Source organism: Syngnathoides biaculeatus, chromosome 15 (genome assembly GCF_019802595.1).
Source record: "Syngnathoides biaculeatus isolate LvHL_M chromosome 15, ASM1980259v1, whole genome shotgun sequence".
Taxonomy (NCBI): Eukaryota; Metazoa; Chordata; class Actinopteri; order Syngnathiformes; family Syngnathidae; genus Syngnathoides; species Syngnathoides biaculeatus.
Window position 1 is genome coordinate 8,698,094 of NC_084654.1, and position 18,846 is coordinate 8,716,939.

The following is an 18,846-nucleotide window of genomic DNA, read 5'->3' on the forward strand; positions in this document are numbered from 1 at the left end:
ATGAAGATTCAGTTCCTGGTGCCACATATAGCAGTGGTAATTGTACTTGGTTGCCGTATTTCGGTCGATGTTCCAGGTGACTATATTACACTTGAATACTTGGTTTTCTGATGACTTAAATTTGAACACATAACTGTATATTTGAAACATTTTTAAAAATAACCTGGCGACCTTTTTCTTTCCTCATCAACAACGTTAGCATGAAAACTGAGCCGACGAGCGAGCTGAATGTATGGGTGGGGGGTGAATACAAGGTAAATTTGGTTTCTTTGCGTGCTGGAACTCATTAAAATATGACAAGTGTTTTGTGTGCATGGAGGTTTTTCTTTTTAATTGGGCCATATTGTCAAAACGTGCAGCATATAACTGCCATGAAACCACCACAGCTCTATTTTACTTTTACACAAGTACTTGCACTTGTACCCTATTATTGCCACCTCAGTGGAATGTTAATCTTGAGTCCTCCCGACTGCTCGATGTTGCACTTTCACTGAATGTGAAGCTCACACCTGCACAGCACAGCTGTCAAAACTAGGGGGGGGGGAAAAGAGGGAACAAACCAAAGTCGAAGCAGGCTCCCCACTCCTCCTCCTCTTGGTCGAAATCTCGATTTATCCCTCCTCTTGTTTCTGGGCGGATCTTGTGAAGTCCTCCACACCCCTACTCTGGGCTGGCTTCAAGCTATTTCAGCAGCTGCACGTGGAAACAAAAGCAGAGTGGCCGCACTTTCATCTGTCGGAGAGATTACGGTATTTGGCTGCCCGTGCATGTTGGCCACTTTTGGCTATGTGGCGAGGACACACGCTGTCACCTGTGACGCGCGTCGACTCTCCGTAAAGCTCGCGTGGAACAGGACAACTCGAACATTCTCCGACAATGACTGCTTGAGCTACACTTCAATTACTACTGCTGTCAGCCTCCCCCACTTTGAGTCACAGGACACCACTATGGTGGATAAAGGCCCCTTGTTGACTTCTGCTATTATTTTCTACCTGTCCATTGGGGCAGCTATTTTTCAAGTCTTGGAGGAACCCAATTGGAAGCAGGCCGCAAAACACTATAGACTTCAGAAGGAAAAAATACTTCAGGACTACCCTTGTCTGACGAAAGATGACTTGGAGAAAATATTGCAGGTATGAGTAATTAGTCACTCATTAAGCCGACACTTTAAAGAATGACAATTTACTTTATGACATGTGAATGATGAATGGGCTGCATCATCGTTAGGGTTTCCCTCAGAAGTCCGTTATGAATATTAAAGACGTGTGTGTCGTCCAAAAACGCTTGTAATAAATGAAACGTGAAGTAGAATTCACACTTTATAAGAATTGACCCATTTTAGCAAATGGCCTTAGGCCAAATAAAACACAACTAAGAAAATATGGAATGAATGTAAAAGAATCAAAGGAGCGTTGACGTCAACATAAAAGTCCTTCACTGTGTGTTTTGTGTGTGTGTATTGCCCCAAAACACTCGTAATATATGAAACATGAAGTAAAATTTACACATTAAGAATTGACGCATGTTAACAGTTGGCCTTAGACAGGAAAACTAAGTGGTCATCAGTTTTTTAAAAAGGATATTATGTGCCAAACATATATATATATGCGTTCATCTGAGATGATACGCTGTGGCGACTCCGAAAGGGACATGCCGAAAGAAACACACAATTATGGAATGTAAAGGAAAATAAAAGTCCTACAGTGTGTATGATGTTCGTGGTAAGCTTGGGTCCAAATTTGTAATTTGAATCTGGCGCTGAAAAGTTTTAGAAATCCTACTGTAGTCAGATATCCATCCTTCCATTCATTTTACATACCGCTTATCCTCACCAACAAGTCTGCTGAAGCCTATCCCAGCTGACTGAGGCAGGGTACTGCCTGAACTGGCCACCAGCCAATTGCAAGGCATATATAATCAGACAATGATTTGCACTCACGTTCACACCTACGTGCAGTTTAGAGGCTTCAGTTAACCTTCCATGCATGTTTCTAGGATGTGTTAGGAAACCAAAGGACCTGGAGAACATTCAAACTCAACACAGGCGAAGCCAGATTTGAAACAGGTCCTGAGATCTGTGAGGCAGATGTGCTAAACAGTTTGTCCACTATACCACCCATATCTTTTCAGTCATCCCTAATTGGTTACCTCTCATGTTATCTGTGATTATGTCGCTTGTCTCCATGCCAACCTAATAATTGTTTTATGAGCCTGTTTTGCTGTTTTACCTGATAGTCTGTATGTGTATACAGTATGCATATATGCATGTGCAAGCATTTTTTCATGGGTGTGTGGAGGAAGTTGTTGTGTGTAATCTGTTTTAAAAATGTGCAGTACATGGTGTTCTATTGCAATGTCCAGAGTTGTCAGTGCCAGAACCGCTTGGCTAGTAGAGCAAGAACAAGTTACCTGTGATTTAACAATCTCCTTCCAATGAAACCATTAGAAGTGTAACATTCCTATTCCACAGGTGTTTTTCTAATAATGTTTCCATTTCCTTGATTCTTTCCATTTCTCCCAGGAGTTCATCCTCTTTCTTTCCTCCCAAGATTAAATGTAGGTTTTTCCTTTTCCACATTGTTTTGGATGTAGTTTTGTTTCACTGTATTTTTCTGCAGTTTTGAGATAGACCTGAAGCAAGTCTCAACGTGTCCCCCCCAGTATGGAACTACATCAGCATTTGGGAGGTTTATGTCCTGACCCATCCCCCATTTTTTCTTTTTTTCCTTTGCCTCTGCTTTTTCGTGTGTGGGGGTCTGAATAGCATATGCCCGTGAACCTCCCCCAATTCATTGCACTTCATTAGCCTAATCCCCACAAAGGCCTCAATTCAGTGGGAATATAAAGAGTAGAAAGATTTTGAAGTGTAATTTAGGTCTGCTACGAAAAACAAAGATCTTTTAGTTTGTATGTTTCTTCATGACTTTCCAGTAAGCTCCTGACACCAACCTCAGGCGTACTCTTGTTTGTTCCTCTGCCAGGCACCTGTTGCACAGAAAATGGGAAATCAGATTTTTTTCTTTTTTTTTTTAGACACATCCATATCCATTATCTGATGTGCGTATCCTATCAAGGGTCATGGGAGTCCTGGTGTCTATCCCTATCCTAGCTATCTTCGGGAAGGAGGCAGGCCCTGTACTGGTTCCCAGCCATTCTCTTTTCTATATCTCTCTCTATCTCTCTCTATCTCTCTCTCTCACAGTAACGCAGCTGCAGAGCGTTGGCCTGACAGCTCGGAGAATCAGGGGTTCATATCCCGCCTCCCCCTTGTGTGGAGTTTGCATATGCTCCCCGTGCCTGCACGGGTTTTCTTCGGGCACTCCGATTTCCCCCCACAACCAAAAACCACGCAAAATTAATTGAACACTCTAAATTACCCCTTGGTATGATTGTGAGTGCGATTGTTGTTCGTCACTATGTGCCCTCGGCAACTAGTTCAGGGTGTACCCCGCCACCTGCCCGTTGATAGCTGGGATAGTCTCCAGCACTCCCACGACCCTCATGGGGATAAGCGGCTCAGAAAGTTGATAGATAGATGGATGGGTACACACACACAATGTGGGTTCAGAAAGTGTTCAGACTCCCTCTTTATAGTATTGCAGCCATTTGCTAAAATCATTTATTTTTTTCTTCATTAATGTACACGTAGCTCCCGTATTGACAGGGGGAAAAAAAACAATTGTTGAAATTGTTGCAGATTTGTTAAAAAAGAAAAACTGAAATTTAACACAGCCATACGTATTCAGACCCTTTGATCAATATTTAGCAAATGCACCCTTTTGAGCTAATACATCTGTGCGTCCTTTTGGGAATGATTCAAGTTTTTCACTCCTGGATTTGGGGATCCTCTGCCATTTCTTCTTGCAGATCCTCTCCAGTTCTGTCTGGTTGGATGGTGAATGTTGGTGAACAGTCATTCTCAGGTCTCTCCAGAGATGCTCAATTGCGTTTAATTCCGGGCTCTGGTTGGGCCAGTCAATAATAGTCACGGACTTGTTCTAAAGCCACTCCTTCAATATTTTAGCTGTGTGCTCAGGGTCATTGTCTTGCTGGAAGGCGAATCTCTGCCCCAATCTCAGGTACTGAGCACTCTGAAGAATATTATCCATGTACTTGGCCAGATTCATCTTTCCTTCAATTGCAACTAGTTGTCCTGTCCCTGCACCTGAAAAACACCCTTACAGCATGATGCTCCCACCACCATGCTTCACTGTTTGGGCTGTATTGGGGATGATTCCACATACACTACTTAGAATTAAGGCCAAAAAGTTCTATCTTGGTCTTGTTTCTCACCATCTTGGAGTCATTCAGGTGGTTTTTTTTTTTTTTTCTTTTTTTTTTTTGAGGGGGGGGGGGATTCCACGCGGGCCTTTTTTATGCGTTGCACAGAGGAGAGGGTTCCAATTGGAACACTGACATCAAGCCTCGACTAGTACAGGGCTGCAGAGATGGTTGACTTTCTCCCATCTCCCGACTTCATCTCTGGAGTTCAACCACAGTAATCTTCGGGTTCCTCTTTACCTCTCTCAGCAAGGCTTTTCTCCTCAGATTGCTCAGTTTGGTTGGACTCCCAACTCTTCCACTTAAGGATTATGATGGCCATTGTGACTTTGGAACATTAAATGCAGCTGAAATTTTTTTTGTTACCTTGGCCGGAGCGCTGCCTTGCCACAATTCTTCTCTGAGCTCTTCAGGCAGTTCCTTTCACCTCATTATACTCGTTTGCTCTGACGTGCACTCTAAGTTGTAAGTTCTTCTATAGACAGTTCTGTGGCTTTCCTTATCAGGTCCAGTCTCTATAATCAAACACAGCCTAACTCCAATGAAGGTTTGGAAATATCTCAAGAATGGTCAGAAGAAATTGACAGCACCTGAGTTAAATAAAATTAAACTTTGAGTGTCACAGTAAAGGGTCTGTAGACTGCGTGGTTATTCAGTTCGTCTAATAAATCTGCAACAATTTCAAGTATTCCCTCTTTTCCTGGCCTTATGGCATGGCACGTTCCCGTTAAAATAGGAAACAAAATGAACTTAAATGATTTTAGCAAATGAGTGTAATATAACTGAAAAATTTTAGGTCCAATACTTTCCTTACACTCTGTGTGTGTGTGTGTGAATATATAGCAAGCTGAACAAGAGAAGGCGCCACTCGTCAAAGTTTACTATTAACAGCAGGTCCCTTCCCTTAAAGTCATCACTGTTTATGGTGCCATCAACTTAGGCACTGAAGAAGCTGTAATCAATATTTAGCAAGGCAAGGGTGGTGTTCGATATCCTATCTTCTGCAAATAAACGATCATTGTGCAATCATCCTCATTACATTAAATGCTCACAGCCAGATGCACTATGGAGCATCCCAAAAATTTGAATCCCAAAAATATTTGCATGCATTTGAAGTTTGTTTTTAATTTTGTGCAAAAATTGAATAATATTTAAAGTCCTTGTGTATTAAAAATCAGCAGTCAGATGCACTGTCTTCTGAACAACAGGGCCAGTGTCCATGAAGTTCATGTGCGAAATCCACAACATAATGCCCCCATAGACTACGTACATACTTGTGGATATAATGTGTAGTTCGTTGTGGCTAAACTAGATTGAGAACAATGTAGAAATTACATTTTTTAAAAGTATTTTCTTGGAAAAGGGAACATATGTTCATGTTATGTGTCACTCATCAACCTAGATTTATTGAATCACCTATTATGATGCAATGCTTGACTGTTACTTTTGTATGCAACAATGATATTTCACACCCTTTTCAAACTGACCTTAAAAGTTCTTGTAGAGTCCAGTCACACATGACCAGCTGATCACGTTTGCAAGGCCAAGTGAAGTCTGTAAACATTTGTTTATCAATGCTGTCTCATTTTCATCAAACAGCCCATGGTCAGAGTGAAACTTCTACAGTGAATGAAGTAACACATTGTTTTCTGTGCAAGCTAACTTTGTCATGTGCCTACGGTGAAGTTTAAGCCACATGGCTTGAAATAGCATACCCCGACTCTCAGCTACTTTCTTTCTTTCCCTTTCCATGAAGTATTTGCTTTTAACCAAAGCGCTGATTTAGCCTTAATTTTTCTCTCATGGATCTCTGTTCCTCAGGAAAAAATTTGGTCAGAAGAATTTGGGAAATGTTTGCTCTTCCTCATCACTTGTGGTTTGGTTAAAATAAAACTTGGCAATGTTGTTCTGCTAATGTGTTCCATTTGGTCAAATAGTAACGCTATCATCTGAACCCTGGTGCAAACCAAATAAGCAAGAGCACTCATGGCACTCTGAACTCTCGTGCCATTCTGCACCAAAAGACACAGACCAGTGTAAGAAAAACAGCCGGGTTTTAGCTTCCGATGGTCCCGATGTAAAAGGATTCGAAGTTACTAATGGCATGCCATGAATAAGTTTAATCGAATACTATTAACAAGATGCTCACCGCACTTTGTTGTTCATTTGATTATTGTTCAAACATTTTTTTATTAAAATTATTACTTCTGAGTTAGCACAGTTACTAACTGATAGACAACTGTATAAATGGAAATCCTGTTATATGGGTGGTGCGTCACTCCAATTGATGATGATTCAGTACATGGAATGTAATACAAATCAAGGATGGTCCTTTTTTTTTTTCAATATGAAATTTCCCAATTATTATCAGTTTTTTTTATATCAATAAAATATATATTTGAATCCAAATGCTGTTTACTTTTATCCTTTTTGCGTGTCTTTTGACGATATCGACAATACCTGACCGCTGATAGTTATGTTTAAAAGCAAACAGTATGTTTTAGACAAAATGTAATTCTTGGATCAGACTTCAAGACAAATTTGCTCTTTCACGATTGCAGTATGTCAGACTACTGTCTCGCACTGTCAGACTATGGTAATAAAATCTTGTATTCCAATTCCTTGTCAACTCAAATATGTCCGGCTACTCTCGTTACAATGGCAACGACAGCAACAATGGACTATGTCCCGTGTATTACAGGAACAAAATGGGGGGAAGACCCCCCCCATCTCGTCGGTTGATTCAGGTGTGGCAGAACGTCGATCGCACGTACATAAAGGCGCGTTCAAGAAAGCTGGCCTCTTATTTACGGTCTCTCTGTTGCTTTCTCCACGGCAGTCGTGGACAGTGGAATTATTGTTTCTTGCATCTTTTGTTCTGAACATAGCATGAAGAGGGATGAACAACCACTTCAAAGGATATTGGACAGACATAGCTGGTGGTCCAGTCAGTTTTGGAGTAGGGGGAGCCCTCCAAATGCCATGCTGGTTGCAGTAGTTAAATCTTAACTCAGTAAAAGATTAATAAGAAAGTACAGCTTCTGGACGTGGTTTAGTTGGTAAACTCTTGCAATACAATTAAATTTAACAAGGAGCTTTAAAGCAACCACTTAAAAACGTGTTTATGGAGTAGTATCTTCTGCTTTGTCTTGTTTTTACTGACATCTTTTTTGTGACCATCTAATTGAGAAACGTAGTGAACATGACATAACCTTTACCTTGTCTCCTTTTTATGCTCAGCAGCAAACATTTCTGTAAGTACTTGGGAAATATGAACACACCACCTACGTATTCCAGTTGTCGTATGTTTCCCTTTGTGTCATGGCAGGATGTTCAATAGAACAAACAGTTAAAGTTATAACATTGGTTATCCTGAATGGTATTTGCATCCCAACAACCTCCAAACCACAAGTCAAATGCAAAATTATATATTTATAGATGCGTGAGTTCATTTTTGTGACTCTTGTTGATCTTGCTGAGGGCAGCTGTTGCTCCTTGGCTGTGTCATGCTCATATGCTTGAAGAGGAAAAATACCTTGGAATTGCGTGGCGTGCTCGGCTACCAGATAATAGTTGGAGTTTGTCATCAAGAGTTTTACAGTTCGTTTATCAGAATAACAGCAGCAGACTGCTAAGGTTGCAATTTGTTGATGGTTTCACTTCTTTAATCGTCTCAAGGAATCCTTTCTTTGCAGTTTTACCTAGGGTTAACCTCATTTTTAGAGTATAATACTCATTGTTAACATGAATATCACCATACCTCAAGCCACATTTTTCGCCTTATTTTTAAATCAATGTAGATCTTTGTAAACCATATCAAAGTTCTATTTTATGTTGCCAATGCCTGTTAGTCATTTAATTTGCGTCTAAAGTAGCAGTAACTAACCCTTGTGACATGAAGGGCTAATACCACAAGCAAAACAAGTCATGTGGAGAGCTGACTATTTGACAAACCCCATGAATAATTCAAAATTTTATAGTTGTTTTGCATTTAGGCAATACATAAACAATGTAGTGTTGTCCTTTAAATAATATATATTCATTGAAATATGAGATTGCATATTACTCAGTGTATCATAACAGCAATTAACAGTGAATTTTGATTGATTAAAAACCATGTGTAGTTGAACATTTTTTTTTTGGGGGGGGCGGGGGGGGGTTTGTATTTAAAAGTAACTGCCTATTTTCCTATCCATTATCTGAGCCACTTATCCTCACTTAGTCACAGGAGTGCTGGAGTCTATCCCAGCTATCATCGGGCAGCAGCCAGGGTACACCCTGAACTGGTTGTCAGCCAATTGACCCCTCCGTGGATATTGCGCAATCCGCGTCACTGACCAATCAGAGGCCAGAGATCTGCATAAACCAAAGCCCGTTTTTGCTCCCGCCATTTTCTCAGACAACATTGCATGGTCCAGTATAGGTTTAGTTCGCGTTTTATCGCGTATTTGGGGTATTTAACAAAAAATATGGTTAAGAGGTGTAGTCATGGACTTTGTAATAGTGACGACAGGTATCCTGAAAGGCTAGTTGGTGGAGTTCGATTTGTACCCTTTCCAAAACCGAAGACCCAGTACGAAAAATGCCTTTGATGGGTCAAACTTTGTGGAAGACCGCATCATCAACTAAATCCATCTAATATCAACCGGAACACATGTTTGCACGAAGGTATGCCCTATATTTGATTTTCAATACACGTCTCGTATAAATGAATTCGAAGTTCTTCGCTAGCATAACACTGCTGCGTGTGAACGATTGACACACTTATTCTTTGTTGAGCGATATTTAGCGATGATCGGACTGCGAAACGTATTGATTTCTTGCTGGCTCGTGGCCAGAAGCTTAACTAGACTGTGTTTGCACGAAGATATGCCCTAAATTTGATTTTTAATACACGTCTCGTATAAATGAATGAGACGTTCTCCGCTAGCATAACATTGCTTCGTGTGAATGATTGAATGAAATCAGAAGCATGGCGTCTCTCTCAGTTAAGAATGTATTGTATTTAGAATCTATAATATATCGTTGATTTGAATGAAATCAGAAGCATGGAGTCTGTCTCAGTTCAGAATGTATTGTATTGTATTTGCCATTTTTACTGTTTGTCTTACGTCAGCGCACGTGGCGTGATGTCACTTCAGGAGGCGTGGTTAAGTGCCCTGTACGGAGGGGTCAATTGCAAGACACATAGAGACAGAGAACAGTCGCGCTCACAATCACACCTACGGGCATTTTAGAGTCTTGAATTAATGCAGGTTTTTGGGTTGTGAGAGGAAACCGAAGTGCCCGGAGGCACAGAGAGAACATGCAAACTTCACACAGGCGGGCCGGGATTTGAACTGTGGTCCTCAGACCTGTGAGGCCAAAGTTCTACACTGTGCTGCCCATATGTATGGATCTGTATAATAATACATTAAAGAGAGACAAAATTAAAATTTTCATGCGTTTTAGCTGAAGCTTTCATGAAAACAGAGAAAAGTCCCCTTTTAACTGCACCATTAACTCAGCAGACGTGCCTTGGCGTGATTACCCTTTTCTGTCCCCCACATTCTTGTTGCTCTGAACTCATCCTCATTTCAATTTCAATTTGCGTGAGCACTCACTCGCTAAAACAACACTATTTTTCTTTCGTAAATTTCCTAAATTGATGGTTGTTTTTAGAATCAATCTTCTGTTCGTGCAACATGGCAGTTATCAGTAAAATTTTTGAACAGATGATCGCATTAATTACACAACACATTCAGGTTTGGTTCACCACTGCATGTTCACACAAAAAACCCCTCCAAAAAAGCCACCCAGAGCAAAATATTCAGAAATCAGAGGTGCTGCTTGACTAGCTTTTCCAATTGCAATCTTTTGATGTTACACACACACACACACACACACACACACACACACACACAGTAGAAATACCCAAAGGCTTAGTTTTCACTTATCATTCATCACTAGAGTGGTCACGTTAAGATAAGAGGGTGACTCTTTAAGATTGTAAAAGGCCTAGTGCAATGCAAAGTCTGATCAGTGGTCGCTCAACTCTTCACATTGTGTGTTTGGTGATATCCTGTATATCAGCTGAAGAATGAGATGGTCAAAGATGTATGATATAATATGACTTGAGAACATGTTGACCTCTCTATTTAAAAGGTTGTACTTTGCCCATATTGTATTCCTGTGATTCAGCATTTTGCCTTACATGAAATTCAGCAGTTTTTTATCTGGAAGATGAAAATGCATACATGCGATTCATGCCCTTCTCACAGAAAGAAGTGGAGCGATCTCTACATGTTATCCCAGTAGTCAGCAAAAATTCTTACGAGGTGTATCACAAAAGATATATTTCAAATCCAAACTGCAAGCTTTTGAAGTATCTCCCGGAAGCACAGTGCCCTGCGATTGGCTGGCGACCAGTTCAGGGTGTGCCCTGCCTCCTGCCTGAAGCTAGCTGGGATAGGGTCCAGCACTCCCACAACCCTTGTGAAGATGAGCAGCTCAGATAACAGACACATGGAAGTATCTCCCTGGAGTGTAATGCACTTTGCCAGACCTTTGTGCAATCCTGGAGGAATTATTCAGTGTTCCTCTGTATTTCCTTCATCATTGACATTTTGGTGTCATCCATTTCTTTAACATGGGTTCTCTTAATGACCCCCCTTAAGCTTTGGAAAGGGGGAGGGTGGGAAATCGCACAGAGCCAAGTCTTGGTTGCTCCAGTAGTACATGGTTCTTCTTGGCCAGGAACTTTCAAATGCCCAGGGCATTGTGAGCAGGTATGTTGTCATGGGCAACTCCATGGCAGCTGTGGCCCAATGGTTAATATGCCACAATGGGGGGACCAAGTTTCAAGACCCCAACTGGACCATCCTTGGGCTTCACATCTTTAGTGTCCTTGAGCAAGACACTAATATGCCAAAGTGCTCCCCAGGTATTTCAGCTGCCTCCTGGTCCAGTGTGTTCCATTGTTTGTTCACTGTGATGGGTAAAATTCAGAGAACGCGTTTCATAGGCATGCATGCCTGCATGTTCTTGACGATGAAGACAATTGTTCTTCTTGAACCACCCGTAAGAGGTCTGTCACAAGTCTTTCCTCTTCTTGCGCACTGAAACAAATATTTTATCATGTATTTAGTAGACATTTAACATTGTTAAATATTTTGCTGGAGTCACCATTTACATTCCCCAGAAAGATATGGGATTGCAATCACTTTTCATTGTCATCCCCTCATGTGGTATGAGAGAAAATGAATTGTTTTAGGCAAGTTTTATATTTTGACTATATGTGAAATTGTGAATTGGTAGTGTCAATTATTTTACTTGTCAAGTTACCAAGGTGTACAATTATTAGTAATGAATGTTGAGTATTATCGTATAATCCTAACATTTATAATCTTTTTTTCTTTTTAATGATTGATACAACTATTATTGAAACCCATACCAGTGCAAGTATTCCCTCTTGAGTACTCACTGTCGATACCAAGTAGCAATACCATTAGTACTTTTAATACATAAATAAATCTCAATTAACACAATAACAGATAATTGTGAACAAACTGACTTTTTTTATTCTGACTCACGTGATGATTCTCTGTGTCAAACCAGCGCAGTGTGTTGCTCTCGGCCAGGGGGACTTACTCTATTTTTTTTTTTTTTTTTTTTGACTGAAATATCGGTGGGTAGTATTGTCAGCCTTCACAAATACCTAATACCTTGAAAAAAGGCTGGTATGAGCCCAAAACCTGGTATCGTTACTTGCCCATCCCTAATCATTGACATAACTCACAGAGGATGGATTAAAATATCTGATTATTGCTTATAAATTCCAAATATAAAGACTGGCTGGCTAAGGATCCCTTATTCATTCATTCATTCATTTTCCTTACCGTTTAATTCACTTTGGTTCCAGCCTCTCCCAGCTATCTTCAGGTGAACTAAACTGGTCCCCAGCCTATAATCGTGACATGATTTGATGACATACTTGCAGATAAAGAATCACAATTATACACACCTATTCACAAATTATTAACATTTTTTAAAGTCTGGAAAAATATTTAGGAACACCTTTTTAATAGAGGTATATCTGTAGTAACTCAGCTACACCTGTTTTTTTGTAAAGGTATGCAGCAGTGAAAATACAAGATCACACAAAAGTCATAGTTTTCAATGTAACAAATTGCTCAATATATTTCCATTGAGATTTTCCTTCATAATTCACTTGGACCATATGACTGGAATTACCTCACTCACTTTTCGCCATGTTTGTCTCTAGATAGTTTCCGATGCTGCTGGCCAAGGAGTCACTATAACTGGCAGCAAGACTTTCAACAACTGGAACTGGCCAAATGCTGTCATTTTTGCTGCCACAGTCATAACTACGATAGGTAATTTATTTTTACTGGTTTTGTAGAATTGTTGGAGAAAATAATTTTGATGTCCTTAGAACACAAGTTTTCTTTGTAAATTCAGTTCAGTGGTTTCTGGTATTTAATTAAAGCTTGTTTTTTACTGTTCATTTTTAAGGGTATGGAAACATTGCTCCCAAAACATCAGCCGGCCGAGTGTTTTGCATCTTCTATGGGCTATTTGGTGTGCCATTGTGTCTTACCTGGATCAGCGAACTTGGGAAGTTCTTTGGTGGACGAGCCAAGCACTTTGGTCAATATCTAACTAAGAAAGGATTTTCACTGGTAACTTGATATTTGTTGTATTATGTCAAGGTGAAAGACTGAAACCACAACCTGAACAGATGCTTTTTTTTCTATTGCAGAGGAAAGCTCAGTTTACCTGTACAGCTATTTTTCTTCTCTGGGGGCTGCTGATCCATTTAGTCCTTCCACCTTTTGTGTTTATGTCCCAGGAGGGTTGGACATATGTTGAAGGCTTGTACTTCTCATTTGTCACTTTGACTACAATTGGATTTGGCGACTTGGTAGCAGGTATGTTTGGGGGAAAACGTAACTTATTACAGTAGCCAGAAAATTGGAAATATACGTATCTGAGTTTTGCCTCAGTTCGAAGGACCTGGGTTCAAATCCAGCCTCACCTGTGTCAAGTTTGCATGTCTCCCGCTTGTCTGCGTGGCTTTACTCCAGAGTACTCCGTTTTCCTCCTGCATTTCAAAAACATGCATGGTTATTTGAAAACTCTAAAATCTCTGTAGGTATGAATGTGAGTGTGAATAATTGTCAAGGTGTGCCCTGGAATTGGCTGGCAACCAGTAGCGGGTGTACCCCACCTCTCAACCAGTCAGTTGAGACAGCCACCAGCATGTCCCCGACCCTAGTGAGGAAAAGCGTTATGGAAAATGGATGGATAGATTCTGGTCAAAGTCAAAACTCTTAATTATGCTTATCCTCAATGTCTTGCATTGGTAGCTTTGTAACCTTTGCCACTTGACATGGTTAGTATCATTACAAGCTGAGGAACGTAATTTACTTGTAATTATCCATTCATCAGAAAAATCCTTTACATACAAAACATTTACATTCTTGTTTCTTGTACTTAATTTGTCAATTAACAGTTATCTGCATAGAGCTGCATTTCCCACATAAACAGTTTTTATTAGTATTTATTACAGTATTTGTTATATGCAATAGCTTGTTGTTGACTAAACCTATATTTTTTTTCCTTTCCTTTCAGGTGTGGAACCCAAAAAAGACTACCCTACTCTGTACCGCTACTTTGTGGAGGTTTGGATTTATCTAGGGTTGGCTTGGCTTTCGTTGTTCTTCAACTGGAAAGTGCGAATGGTAATTGAGGCTCACAAAGCGCTAAAGAAAAGGCGCAAGCTACGCAAACTTTCCCTTGATGAACTGCGGCACTATAAAGAGTCTCACAAAGCTGCACTTCGTCTTCGTCCCACTCCCAATGATGTCAACATCTTTAGCTTCCTGTCCAAGAAACAGGAAGGCTACAATGACTTGATCAAGCAGATTGGCACTAAGAGTGACCAAAGACTCAATGCCAGCAAAGGAAACACCATTAACAAAACCAAAGACATGCCTCGATCCAAGAGCTCCAGTGATGCTCCCATGTTTAATGGCCATACCATCCTTAGTTTAGACCGTTCACCACGACAAAAGAGAAGATACAGTTTTAGTGACCGTGTCACTGTTGCCTTTTCCAAGTCCAAAAATTACCTCCTGGGCTCTGACAATGGTTTGCTGCTAACAGAGGATCAAGGTGATAGGGAAGTTGAACTTGACCAGGACCAAATATATGAAAACCAACTTGACAAAGATGTGGAACAGGAGAGTGGCTCTCAGGGAGATTGTGGGAGAACTGGTCGGAGGGCATGGGATTCTAAAGAATACCATTCTCTTACATTCCAAAATGCAAATATTACTTTCATTGATGAGGAAAACTTTTTTGGCAATAATCTGGAGGAGGAGGAAGAGGATGATGATTCCAAAGCGAAACTATCAATAACTACATGTGATGAAAATATTGAAACAGTCTCCAGGGAGGAGCAGAGTTCTGAGTCGGGTGGCTCTGTTTTTACAAGTGATGTTTCAGAACACAGCCACTCTTATGAAACTCTTGTGGAGGAATATGCAAAGGAAGACAATACGGAACCTTAGTTCCTGTGCAAACAATCAGCACTGCCTTTGTTGTGAATGTTGATGCTTTTGAAGGTGTTCTAATGTGAACTGAAAAGACACCCCATTGCACTGTTGGGTCTGGCAAAACAGATAAACTACCAAGCCAAATGAATATGCTTTTCCTTCAACAAAATGTTCTTTTCTTCTAATAAAATAAAATCTGTGTCGTTTTGGATATGAACAAATTTTACATCTTTAATCAATATTGACTCGAGACTTCATCAGTTCAAGGTGTCTTTTGTAAATGTACAGTAAAGATTTATCTGGTATTGGTTATCTAAGATGTGTACAAATTGTTTTTCCTTGTACATCTGTTCTACACATTCTCGTATTAAATTATGTATATGTTTGAACATATTTGTTCCCACATACGCCATATTGGTGTTTTTAAATTATTTAAAATGATGGGCATAGTAGTAGTGTAGCTACGTGGGTTTTTTTTTCTGTCTCTTGCACAATGCATCAAATGGCACAGAGGAAAGTTAATTTCAATGCAATGTTTTTTCTTAACCTGAGCCTTTCCCTTCTTTTTCACTCTGTCTTGTTGATTTTTTTTTTTTTTTTTTTTTTTGACTGTACGGAATATATGTTGTCAAAGGTCCATCAATGAGTGAGAGAGGCATACTGTAAATCAAAGGTAAACTTGTGAAGGGAAAAAAAACCTTTGCAAGCTAAAGATGATAGCTAGTTTCTGTAAATTCCCTACGCAAAGTGACCACCAAAAATGATATAAACAAGGACTCCTTGCAAATTTATGAAATCACCTCAGAATATATTTCAATTGTTTTCATTAAATACCTACTACATTATTGTATTTTGCTGCATATGAATGTCGTGGCCATCTGATGTGGAAAGATGATGGAAAAGTTTTTTTTTTTTTTTTTTCCACCGCACTTCCTACACAGCATTGTATGTCAAGTAAATATTATCTGATCGGCAGGTGCAAGCACCTCAGCTGAGGACATGGCCTTGCTACTTGTTTGCTTTAGGGGGCTTGCACTGACACAAATGACTGTAGTACTGCAAATGACAGCCAGCTAGGTTAACACGCCGCGTATCGATTCTCCTATGACGTGTGTTTTTGTGTCTCTCTGTATCTGTGTCAAAAAGTCTTTTCGGATACCTTTATCTGCTCACCTCCTGCCTTTTGCACATGCACTTGAGCACGAAAACTTGTTACTTCTAATGGCTAAATGCCAGCGATTGCAGTGTCACACAGGGCTCTTGTGAATTTTGAAGTCTGAGTCATTTGAAGTTACTAGATTGTAAATGTTTGGGTAATAAAAAGTTTTGTGCCACATGGATAACCTGACTTGGACTGCCTTAAATCTACTGCAAAGCAGTTGGGTGAAAAAGTACAATGCTGAAATTGTATAACATTTCACACTGGGTGTTTTCATACAGTATGTTTCTACTTTTGGCTCCCACAATTTTAGATATTTGGTCACATTTTCTGTGAATTTCTGTCACTGTCATTATGGTGGATACCTTTGGTGCACCATTGTTAAGCAGTCCTGGTACTTGTCAAACATGTCCCAAGATTATTTACTTTTGACTGGTAAAACCCATTGTCCTTTCATTGTCTTCTTAATGTTGCTCCATTGTGTAAAAACTCTGTTTATATGTCAGTTGACCTTTTTTTTTATGATTAAATTATTGTTTGTATATGAATTCCAAACCAAACTGTATATTTCTTGTAAAATAAACAAAGATTGATTGAAACATGACTTTCATTTTGGTCCTCATATAAAATCTACTAATATGAACATTTTTGGTCTGAAAGAGTTCACATTTATCTAAGGACTGTTAAGATAGTCCTGTCTCTTTCATGTACTTTTGCAGTGGATTCCTTTCAGGAGGCAAGATGACTCACAATGACTTGACTGTGCTGACTTTTTATCCTAACAGATTTATAGTTCACCTCATTGTCACCCTTTCATGCATACAGTACATAATTACTGTGAATGAAGTAGAGCTGGATGTTGGTCTAACCACAGGGTGTCCTTTTTATTGGCACATAGATATTGCTGGTGTCAGGTGGAATCTTTCATCTCCATAACCTTCACTTTTCAGGGGGGAAAAACCACTAGTATTGCATCGTCAATAGTAATGCTTTGTGGAAAAACATGAAATTGACCAAATTTGGACATACTGTGTGGTTTTGCCCTGATGCCAGTAATACATAGACTGAAGAGGATTGGAAAAAATAAAACGATGCAGTGTCTGTATTCAGTAATGTGTGAAGCTTTTTTTGCTTTAGCTATAATGGTTTGTGTTCATTTGAATATTCTTGCTCTTATAAACATGGGGATAAATACTGATATACATATATCCTTCCATCCATTTTCTTAGCTGCTTATCCTCACAAGGTTTGCAGGAGTGCTGGAGCCTATCCCAGTTGTCAATGGGCAGAAGGCAGGGTACACCCTGAACTAGTTGCCAGCCAATCGCAGGGCACGTAGAGACAAACAGCCGCACTCAGTCACACCTAGGGGCAATTAATGTTGCATGTTTTTTGTAATATGAGAGGAAACCCACGCAGGCACAGGGAGAACATGCAAACTCAATTCAGGGAGGGCTGGGATTGAACCCGGGTCCTCAGAACTCTGAAGCCAATGTTCTACAGCTGACCCACCATGCCTATCCATATATCACTTCCACTATTTTGGGTTGTGCAAAGCTGGAACCTATTCCAGAAGACTCAAGGAAAAGGAGGGACTAAACTGGATCAGTTGCCAGTCAAGAACAGGGCAAATAGGGGCAACCCATTTTCCACACACATTCACACTGTCACTTGGTGGGAACTGAACCTTCACCAGCAGGCAAGCCACTATAATATCAGTGACTTAGTTAAGCATATTTACAGTATGTACATCTCATTAGGATAGTGGATGAGCTGGAGTCAAACCTTGTCCTCCTTCCGATTTCAGGTCGGGGAAGGGTCATGACTGTTGTTTCTGCCTATTCACTAAAGACCAGTTCAGAGTACCCTCCCTTGTCCTGGGAGACTTCAATGCTTACTTGGGCAAGGACAGTGACACCTGGAAGGGCATGATTGGGAAGAAGAGATCCACCCAATCAGAACCCCAGGGGAGTTCTGTTATTGGACTGTGCTGATCATGGATTGTCCAAAGCACTTGGCACCATTGCTGAGACCAAGTATCTTGGGATCTTGTTCATGAGTGAGGGAAGAATGGAATGGGAGATTGATAGGCAGATTGAAGCAGCGTCTGCAGTGATGCTGACTTTGTATTGCTCCATTGTCGTGAAGAAGGACCTAAACCGAAAGTTGAAGCTCTCAATTTACCAATCGACCTAAATTCCTACTGTCACGAGCTGTGGGTTGTGGGCCAGAAAACAAGAGCCTGGATAAAAGCGGACAAAATGAGTTTCCCCCACAGTGTGGTGCACGTGTGTGCGTGTGCGTGTGTGCATGCGTGTGCTTGGATGTATGTCCATGCAGTGTTGAAAAAGTTATTTTCTTTTTACACTAGTTAAAGTTGGCGGCACGATGGAGCAGCTGTAAAGTGTTGGCCTCAGTTCTGAGGACCAGGGTTCAATCCTGGTCCCTGCCTGTGTGGAGTGTGCATGTTCTCCCTGTGCCTGCGTGGGTTTTCTCTGGGCACTCCACTTTCCTCTCTAAGACATGCATTGATTGGAGACTCAAAACTGCCTGCCTTTGTCTCTATTTACCCTGCGATTGGCTGGCAACCAGTTCAAAATGTACCCTGCCTCTTGCTTATTGACAGCAGGGATAGGCTCCAGCACTCCCACGACCCTCTTGAGGATAAGCGGCTCAGAAAATGTTCAAAGTTCAATTCAACATTTCCTGTCTGATACAACAATCATGAATTAAAGTTTTCAACACTTGGGGTTTACCTAACAGCTGGGTGAAAATCTGTACAAATTTTGTACTAAGTCTACTGTTCCAAAAGGAATGAGTTCATAGTTCTGTTTTTTAATACCATAT

At 40.4% G+C, this 18,846-nt stretch overlaps 1 protein-coding gene and 1 long non-coding RNA gene across 6 annotated transcripts in view; one reads left to right on the forward strand and one right to left on the reverse strand.

The window, feature by feature from the left end:
- On the forward strand, positions 1-16,735 carry kcnk5a (potassium channel, subfamily K, member 5a). 2 transcript variants are annotated; one of them, XM_061843175.1, is made up of 5 exons: positions 1-1,133; positions 12,545-12,656; positions 12,796-12,962; positions 13,022-13,211; positions 13,915-16,735. In XM_061843175.1, the coding sequence occupies exons 1-5, from the start codon at positions 768-770 to the stop codon at positions 14,853-14,855; spliced, it is 1,776 nt and encodes a 591-aa protein (XP_061699159.1). In that variant the 5' UTR covers positions 1-767; the 3' UTR covers positions 14,856-16,735. The 2 variants fall into 2 exon arrangements, with proteins under 2 accessions (XP_061699159.1, XP_061699160.1); XM_061843176.1 differs by having other exon boundaries at positions 4-1,133; positions 13,043-13,211; positions 13,915-16,726.
- Positions 5,843-18,846, reverse strand: part of LOC133513001 (uncharacterized) — a 22,884-nt gene continuing 9,880 nt past the window's right edge. For 2 of the 4 annotated variants that reach the window (XR_009798365.1, XR_009798362.1), the window contains 4 exons: positions 13,060-13,384; positions 12,881-12,942; positions 12,159-12,223; positions 5,843-11,378 (listed from right to left, as the gene is read on the reverse strand). This is a non-coding gene — a long non-coding RNA (uncharacterized LOC133513001). Of the gene's footprint in view, positions 11,379-12,158; positions 12,224-12,880; positions 12,943-13,059; positions 13,385-13,510; positions 13,555-18,846 lie in introns of all 4 variants that reach the window. The other 2 variants (XR_009798364.1, XR_009798363.1) reach the window with 2 other exon arrangements.